Source organism: Cyclopterus lumpus, chromosome 1, assembly GCF_009769545.1.
Source record: "Cyclopterus lumpus isolate fCycLum1 chromosome 1, fCycLum1.pri, whole genome shotgun sequence".
Classification (NCBI taxonomy): domain Eukaryota; kingdom Metazoa; phylum Chordata; class Actinopteri; order Perciformes; family Cyclopteridae; genus Cyclopterus; species Cyclopterus lumpus.
Genome location: NC_046966.1, coordinates 15,232,550 through 15,241,859, shown reverse-complemented (window position 1 = coordinate 15,241,859; position 9,310 = coordinate 15,232,550). Strand labels below are relative to the sequence as shown.

The 9,310-nt window shown below is 42.1% G+C and overlaps 1 protein-coding gene across 4 annotated transcripts in view; it reads left to right on the top strand.

Moving 5' to 3' along the window:
* The first annotated feature begins 253 nt into the window (after positions 1 to 253).
* Positions 254 to 9,310, top strand: part of dlc1 (DLC1 Rho GTPase activating protein) — a 75,029-nt gene continuing 65,972 nt past the window's right edge. The window contains exons 1-4 of one of the 4 annotated variants that reach the window (XM_034545139.1): positions 254 to 824; positions 1,991 to 3,941; positions 8,377 to 8,511; positions 8,854 to 8,967. In XM_034545139.1, coding sequence (XP_034401030.1) covers positions 2,058 to 3,941; positions 8,377 to 8,511; positions 8,854 to 8,967 — 2,133 coding nt within the window. In that variant the 5' untranslated portion in view covers positions 254 to 824; positions 1,991 to 2,057. Of the gene's footprint in view, positions 825 to 1,990; positions 3,942 to 7,559; positions 7,684 to 8,074; positions 8,116 to 8,376; positions 8,512 to 8,853; positions 8,968 to 9,310 lie in introns of those variants that run through there. The other 3 variants (XM_034545130.1, XM_034545157.1, XM_034545148.1) reach the window with 3 other exon arrangements.

The window sequence follows — 9,310 nt, the reverse complement described above, 5'->3', positions numbered from 1 at the left end:
GTGTATATATATATATATATATATATATATATATATATAAAAATATATGCTCTCTTTCATTAATGCCAATGTCTTTGGTTAAAATTCCTTGTAGAGTTACAAGATGACAAATTAAAAAAAAACTACCTCAGAAATAACTGCCAAAACATTAGAGCAATCTCTCTTGGCCCACAGCCAAAGGTCTTACGAGGCAGCCTGTCCTGTTACTAATCTAAACCAACTGGTGGGAGCCTTGCCCAACCTAGTGGATAGCAAGCTAACGCAGAACAAGAAAAGTCCACTGGGAAGAGGAACGCGACAAGAGAAGAAGGCGAGAGGAAGTTTCTGAAATAGTGAGGAGTAAAAGTACATTTGAGGAGTGTGGGGAGAATAAATGCGTACAGTGTGCTGGGTGAGTTGTCAGACGGGGGATGGGGCTCCAAGGATGTGACTCAGACTCTCTGTCAAAACCAGCGGGGAGGGAACCTGATGAGAAAAAGGACAGAACGGAGGAGAGCAGGGGTGGAGTGGGGGAAAGAAAACCCGGCCCCTCGAACACCACCCCGACTCTTTGGCATTCAGCGTCAGCAAAAACCCTAATGTGATCAAGATGGAAGTTGTCTTTGGACTTTTCACTGCTCCCCGGCTTTCTAACTGCCTTTGGGGGCTTCAGTTTTTTTCCGACAGTTTTACAGCGAAGATCCTGACTGGAGTCCAGAAAATGGCTTGCAGAAACTAAGACTAAGGACTGCTTACACAATTAAACGGATGTCGAGTCACTTGAAAAGAGATGGATTCATATTTCCCAAACAACTACGCATTTCTTTCCGTGGATGAATGAAAAGGTAACTTGCACTGTATTTCTGGATAACTGCACTCAAATCAATTTCAGAATCCATAACCTATTTGTTGGATTATCACCCGTTGTTTAATCACTGAATATACCGCTATCAGATTATATTGTAAAACTCTGTGTCATCACTGGAGAATGTACAATAACTAAACATTGTTACTCCAGCATAAAGTAATCTGAATTGTATTGAGGTGTCAGCTTTGCTGTCGGTTTGAGGGCAAATAGAAGGAGCAACTGCTTTGAGACACTTTTTGGGACCCCCCCTTACTTAACTAATACCCAGCAGCAGCTTCATGCCATGATAATACTTTTACTGCTTAGGAAACTGTTAGAGGTGTTGTAAAAATGGACTCTTTAACGGAAACAATGATAGATAAATTGTATTGAAAGTAGATTTGCATGCTGCTTGTTGAATCCCTGTGTTCCTTAACTTATGTATATTCTGACCTGGACAACAGGGGAACACAACTTGGCTTGATTCATGCAATATAACCCACAGTATGCACTATAATAATGTTGGCTTGTGGACACCCAGCTGTTAGGGACACTGACTGTCTTTGCTCTCTAACTCCCTTCAGTTGCATCATTCTCATTTTAGTGTGTGCAGAGTGACAGTTAACCAACACCAGTCATTTTTCAGACCACAATTGCACAGTTATAATTAATGTGGATTGAAGATATGTAAATGTGTAAATATGACAAACTGGTTCTGTTACAGTTCACATTGTCAAGATGTTCAAAAGTACAACATTATTCTTTATAATTATCATGATATTTCAGGCAGCTTTGTTGGCTTTATTCCTGGAAGCTTCTTGACACTTCAGGCAAAATAAAGGGTTCCAGATCAAGAACATTCAATGTAGTTGGCGTGCTGTGATGAATATTGGAACAGCCCTGCTTGAAAAGATAATCCCATGTTAGATTAGCATAACTGGGAATCGAGTTGTTTTATACAGATCCAGCAGAGTTTATACTTTCCAGGGAATTATGATGCATTACAATTACGCCCTTCTTGAACTTCCACTCACTACTCCCAAGCTGTTTACTTTGAGAGTTAAATGTTATTTACCATATTGTCATCTGCACATTCAGGTTCTGTAAACTCATAATTTGCCAACACAGGCTGTTTCTCATCCCCATTTCTCATCTTGATTGCAGAATATCTGGTTCTCCACTTTTCCCTGCCCTCATAAGCAGCTCTATGGGATAGCACTGGCTGTCCACCATGCCAGTAGCCATACGGAAAAGAAGTTGGGAGGAGCACGTGACTCATGCTTCAGGATTACAGTACAGCTATGATGATCTGGACCTGGTCTGCTGTCATGGGGTGGGCAGCGAGGGGCCTTGGATGGGAGCAGGGTCTTCAAAACAAGGTCGACGGACGAGGTGTGCCTCCATGCCTGAGGGCTGCCACCAACTGCCCACACAGGACCTGGCTCAGACACTTGAGGTGACGGCCTCGGTTGTGTGTGATAACACTGCATCAGAACAGCTGAAGCTAATGGACAGTGATGTAAAAGTTCCAGTGGATTTGTCAGTTCATGGTCCTAATGAGCTGGTGGATGTTAATATTGCCCATAGGGCCTCTGAATCAGAGCATCTCCATATCGCAAACATTGGGAAGTCTGGAGATTTTCACTGTAACTCAAACAGGGAAATTATTTCTTGTGCAATTTGTAGCAGCAGTCATACGAAGAAGACTATCAATGGTGAAATTGGCGGTGAGAGTAGCCTGAGTCACAACATCTGCAATGACGATAATGTCTTTAAAAGTCCACATATCTCACGTGAAGGGCAACAATGCATCTTTATCTCTTCCAACAATGGGCCTCTACTGTCTAGATTGGCTGGTGAACCGCCTGGCAAACTTCCAAATCATCAGGAAACAAAGGAGAGCCATACAGAGGGTTACAGCAGACCTCCTGAAATCTCTGAGGCCGCACTAAACCAGTTCTCTGCTGAACTGGAACCTCAAACTGACCTTCCAGATCTCGAGGGAGAGAAGATTTCCACTTTTGGCCATGCTGATACAAGTGTAACCTTACCGGTCGGTGTGCTACACAGTTCAGTTAATACGATGGAGAGTGGTGATGTGATGTCACAGGCTAACAACACTGTGGAAACAGTTGTGACTTTAGTGGTAGAGGAAGTATGTGACAAAGGAGTATCTGAACACCAGAGCACAGAGGCTGCTGTCAAGCTGGATGGATTAAATGACCCAGAAACTCTAAATGAAAATACAGGACTTCACTCAAGCGAGGCACAAGGAGTCGAGCAGGATCATCACGACTGTCCTGGGGGTTTGGATCCGGCTCATGGTTGTGAAATATCCCACCAGGCATTGTTGGAGCCGTGTAATGCTGGGATGACAGCGATGAAGGGGCCTCAGGGAGAGGAAAGTGCACAAGAAGAAGGCAGCCAGAAAGCAGCAGCAGAGGTCAGGTATGAGCCAATCATATCATCCGATACATGTTTCAATGGGCAGTGTTGCTCTGTGACAGTTAACAGCAACATGTCATCTGAAAAACTGGATACTGGATATTTAGAAGAAAACCCCATGCATACGAAAATGACCCAGTCTTCAGACCAGTATGTGGAAACGACGACCTCCATTAGTCAACCAATAGAAAACACTGATGTAAGAGAGTTGGCTTGTTGTGACGATGAAACCATAGCCCTGCAGTTGGATACTATCCCAGAAGTTAGCTATGTGGAGCCAGATGACACCCCTGTACTGGATCCTCAAAAGAACATCGCCTCAGATTTTAACCAAAATCCACATGTTCAGCAGTCTCATATGGATGTTAAACATGCAGGATCCGAACAGCAAACTGAAAACTTGCCACCGTGCCCTGCTGAGGTCAACGATGAGCTCTCACCAGGGGGACTCCATGGCAACCAAGCCCTTGGTTGTTACCTCAGTGAGTCACCTGCCTCCGAGGTGGCAGATGGTCAGAGGGAACACCAGAGGCCGGGAGCCACAGTCTCGAGAATGGACGTGCACGCCGTTATTCACAATGACACACAACTTGCCAGTCCAGCTTTAGAAGGAACGAATGAAGCTGGAGATCCAAAAGTGGACGGCGTGGTCCAAGTGCGTATGAGAAAGGTAAGGCTTTATTTGATATTGATGTGGAAGAGATGCAGTGGATCACAATGTATATTTAAATACATATTGATTTTGTTTCTGCGTAGTAACTGCAATTCTGGCACTCCAACCTGGCACTTTTTACATTTTTCTTTTTTAACTGACTCTTACTGGGCATTTATGGACTACAAATAATTTTTGTCCCACACTCTGGCAATTGTCTCAGGAAAAGAATGACTTCACTCTTACATGCTTACAGATTGTTGAGTGGGGGGGGATCTGTGAAATGTTTTACTCTTTCTCAACGGCTCATTGCAAAACAAGGTCCTATAAGGGCATGGACACCATGAACACCGAAGGGGCTGGAAGCTCAAGGGATCTGTGGGGTGAAAGGCCTAAACTGCACTCCAGAAAATACTGTGTGTTGTGCTCTTTCCAGACTCTTTACACACTGGTAGCGAGTGTCAAAAGTGCCAAAAACCTAAAATAAGCAGTTCCTGGAGTTGGGCTAATTTAAGCAAAGCAATGATCCGGGAGTGGACACAGTATTTATTCATTGTTAGTAGTCGCAGTGTTTGCCTTTTTGGAATGACAACAATAAATCCATTATTTACAACGCAGGCATGTTGTTTAGACAAGCATCGTATTGTGGAAAGTCAGATTCTTGCGATTCAGGTTCTAGCTGAAGACGATCACCCGCTTGTGAACAGCAACAGTTTGAGATAAAAATCCCAAGCATGAGGTTGTATTCAAGGTTGTGTACTGGTTATACATTTTGCATTTTGAAGCGTTGCAAAAACATTTATTAAGTTGTTTCAAAAACACTATACTGTAGTTGTGAGGCCATATAAAGGACATTTAAAAGTGCTTTTTCATTGCATATCAAGACTATCTGTTGTTTTCTGAGGTTTATATATTCCTGTGAGAGGATATCATGAACAGAGTTATACTAAAGCGTGCAACGTGGCGGTTAATAGTGGCTTGTCGGTCAGTGTGTGGGATGATTTGATACCCATGGTTTATAAAACGTGACACAATGTGCTGCACTGGTAATGAAGAATGGTTCCGTCTTGTCCTGTTCAGTTGACTGTTTTGAACTTACTGTAATATATTTTCAAAGGAGTTTCTCTGTATGTATCCGCACAGATAATGTGGGATGTCATGTTGTTGCTTATGCACACGCCCACTGGCCCCTTTACAGAGTACACGTCATGTCACATGTAAAGTCTTTCGACCTTAAATTGAATGCGTGGCACGCGCTACGATGCTGACGGATTATTTCAACATAAATTTTGTCCATGTGTGCAAAAACTATTTTGGAGGCCCTCTCAGTCATGACCGATGGTGAAGTCACTCTCAGCAGCTGCCAAAAAAACAGAGATGACAGTCCAGTGCAAGGACATGGAAAACCAGTGCCTCACTTATTACCACTGGCTCCAGTTTCAATCTTAGAACCTTTGGATTTAATATGCGAGAAAAATAACTGTCCCCTTGAAATCAAGTAAAGCAGTTCGGCCATTAAATTGTAGGGCACCAAAGCAATGTATCCACCATATGGGGATGGCTTGCCTCTTCTTTGATAGCGCCACCATTTACATTCTGTATGAAGACAGTTTACGAAGAAAATGTGCTTCAGGGAAGGTCATGAGGACAGGAAAGAAATAAGGTTGTACAAATTAACATTATCATCTCCAAGGGAGGTAACAGACTGTATTCATCATCAAGAAAAAGGAGAAGAAGCTCTTGGATATGATGAAGGAAATTGCAGAACTGATGTTATTATCTGTTAGTGGGCAATGGCAACAGCAACCTGGAATTATCTCTGACAAGATATTGTACTAATAAATGATTATGTCCCCAGTAAACCATGTTGTTGTTGCAGATTCCGTTTGTAAATTGAAGCCATCTGGTTTGTATAATGGCTTCAGATTAACCTGATATTGGGCTTTGTTGCTGTGTTTATTTGTTTTAGCAACAGGGCTTTATCTTGACCCCAGGGCCAAACTGTTGATTATCTGACAGCCGACCTCTTGGCAACATCATCATCTCGGTGCTCTCTCCGTCTCTTGTTCTGCCTTTCAGTCCTCATTTATCAATCAAATGCTCATGCTTTTAATGTTTATGAATGAGATACATACAGTAAACAGTGGATGCATAATTGTGTGCGCACTATGTTTAGCTCAGCAGAGGAAGAGACCCTCAGTTTAATGGACAGGGTTGAAATATGGGATTAAGGCTACAGGGTAGAAGGAGGGGGTTTGAAAATGAGAGCAAGTAAAGGGGAAGGGGGGGGTCTAAGAGTTCAAACAGTGTGGGAACTGTCTCCCATCTCAAAAAAACAGGAAGTTGAGAGGAATGTAACAGAAACCTCAAAAGATTGGAAAGAGAGAAGAGAAACCTTCTGAGAAAACCCAAACCGCCAGAATGCCCCCGAAAAAGCGTTGCCTCTCTGGGCGCCTGACATTGCACTGCACTTGTTTTTTACTCTGCTGTTTTGTGGTTGTTGTTGCCATCTCAGGCCAGATGCTTTTGTTCATTCAGTGATGTCTCGTAAAGATGTCATTGTTTTACCACAGTACAATGTTTCATTGTGATACTTTGCCAAGGAGACTGAACGTAGCGATGTGCACTGCCACTAGCTGGGAATGCCAATGAATGCATCAATGTGAGACACATTTCCACGGCCCTCCATGTCTATTTGCTCTCTCAACAAAAATCCAATAGGGACGGCTTTTGACAGGCTAATTGGGCGCTAACTGGAAAATAAATGTAAGTGCAAGTCATAAGACATTATATGGGGCAGAGCAGGGAGCCAGGCGGAGCTGAAACTTGTTTACCGTGATGCCGATTTTATCTCGGATCCATAAACCTGTCAACCTCAAATGCATTAGTCACATCTCATATGAATGTTGTCATCTGAATACACCCATTGTAAACTTAACTCAAACAAAATATAGCCACCTCACAGGAGTTGTTTAGTACTTAATAACTTAACTGTAAGATTTCTCTCTAATTGATCATACATAAGAAAAGATGGCGCATTAAATCCAGTCTCACATTCACACAGTGACATGCCTCCATACCTTTGCAACATACAATCATAGCTGTGTGTCCCATGAGCTCACCCTCATAAACTGTTTAACAGAGTCTGTTCGTGGAGATTGTCATGAGGTTGGTAGGGACTAATGAACCAGCCGTGTGATGTCATTTCGTGGAGAGAAGCTCAGACAGCGAGACACACCCGGAGCCATTATAAAAGACAGGCAAGAGGAAATAATAACATATATACTGTGTTAAGAATTCCAGAAATGGACTTTACAAGATTGAACTTCAGACAAGGGTTTATGTTGTATCAAAGAAAACCGGATTGAGGCACAGCAAACAAGGACAGAGTGGTGGGAGGAGTGTGAAGGTGGGCTGGATTGCAAGTTTTTGAGCTTGTCTTACTGATGAGACACCACCTGAGGTCACTGTGAGACTTGTTATCGCAGCGTGAGAGCGGATAGTTAGGCACTGCAGAATAGCAGCCTATGTTTGTGCTTTTATATGATCAAAAATGGACCAGAGATATATATTAAATGCCCAGGGGGTGTGGAAAAAGCACAGGAAACAACAAGGACTATTTTATGTGCAGAAGGGAGACGGATTCAGAAGAGCAGAGGGTGAAAGTGTCAAGATCAGAATTATCTGCAGCAGTTGGAAAGGAAGAGGAAAGAGAAGTAGAAGCAGGGAACGATGGATGAACATAGTTAACGGTCTTTTGGTATGAAGGGCTACAAGCCCATTAACTGAGTTAGTTTTACATACTTGTTTGGAAATGTAATGAAAATATATTTCTACTGTTATTTTTAATATGATGATGATGATGATATATTACGGATCAAGGTAGGCCTTACATGAAAAAGAAACCCAACAAGTATATTTTATCTTTAGCTTATTCGAATTTCTTTAAATCCAACTAGTCTGCATCTGTTTTATGTTTTTCTTTATTGACTCAATCTCTTGTATATTGTTAATACCCCGCTCATTTAGTCCTTTGTTCAGATCAAGTAAGAAGCTGGTAAGCTTCCCTTTTGACACTTTAGAGGAAGCAAAACACATCTAATCTATATCTCCATGCTTCCAACTTTACAATGCACTTTTGTCATTTCCAGTGGCACTCTCCTGTCTCATTCTCCATCCTTGGAGGCATATGGTAAATGGACTATATATATATATATATATATATATATATATATATATATATATATATATATATATATATACATACATATATACACACCAGACAAATGTGCCTCTCATTCACCCACTCACACACTGATGAGGGCAGAGCTGCCATACAGGGAGCTGGCCTGTCCATGGGGTGCCATATGGGGTTCAGTGTCTCCCCTAAATTCATGAGCTGGTTGCAATGGTAATATTTCATTTTTTTTCTCTGATTTGTCTGTTTATTCAGCGTGAGCATGCTCGTCTGGACTCAATGGTGTTGCTGTTGATGAAGCTGGACCAGTTGGACCAGGAAATAGAGAATGCCCTCAGTGCCACCTCCTCCATGGACAGCACGCCAACCCTTCATCGACGACCACTCCAGGTACACACCTGCATGTAATCCTGCTGGATTTGGCTGCAGTTTCTACTGCATTTGAAACAACTGTTCTCTTTATATGAATGTATTGTACCCAATGGATCTGAAAATTACCTTTTATTTGTTGATTTTGTCGAAATGAATCTTATCTGTCCCTTAGTGGCCATTACGAGGCATAGCAATGTCTACAAACAACGTATCATTCATCTGCAGATGAACTTTGTAGTGTGCTGATAAAACTATGAACTTGATAATTTTTGAAGAAATACTGAAATATTGGAGGAAAACGATGCTCTTTGCACAATAATATAATGCCGGCATTGTCATCTTTGTCTTTCACCTGTGCAGGAGTTTGATTTAGGATCTGTGCCAGCAGCATCACAAAATCCTCCACATCCACATCTTCTTGCTGCCTGCACCTCAGGACCTACACCAGCCCTTGGAGCGAAACCTAAGAGTGGGGTAAGTCAGGAGCTCATTATCATGCATCTAATTCTAAACCATAATCAGCAGATTGCTTTGAGACCAATTAAGACCCCACCCTCCCCCCTTTCCTTGGCTTCCTGTCCTCGCTTTACATTAATAATGGCCAGGCTTGTTGAAAGTATGAATGTTATTCTGTTTTTGCAGTTTTATATGATTTTAAAACCTGCACAACATCAGTTGTCCTTTGTTGTGGCTGTTTTAGTTTCTGGTGTTGAGTGAAGAGCTGTCAAATAAAAAAAACCCTCTTCTCTTGGGACATAGTGGTAGAAAAGTTTAAATTAAAATGGCAAACACAGGACACACACACACACACACATAC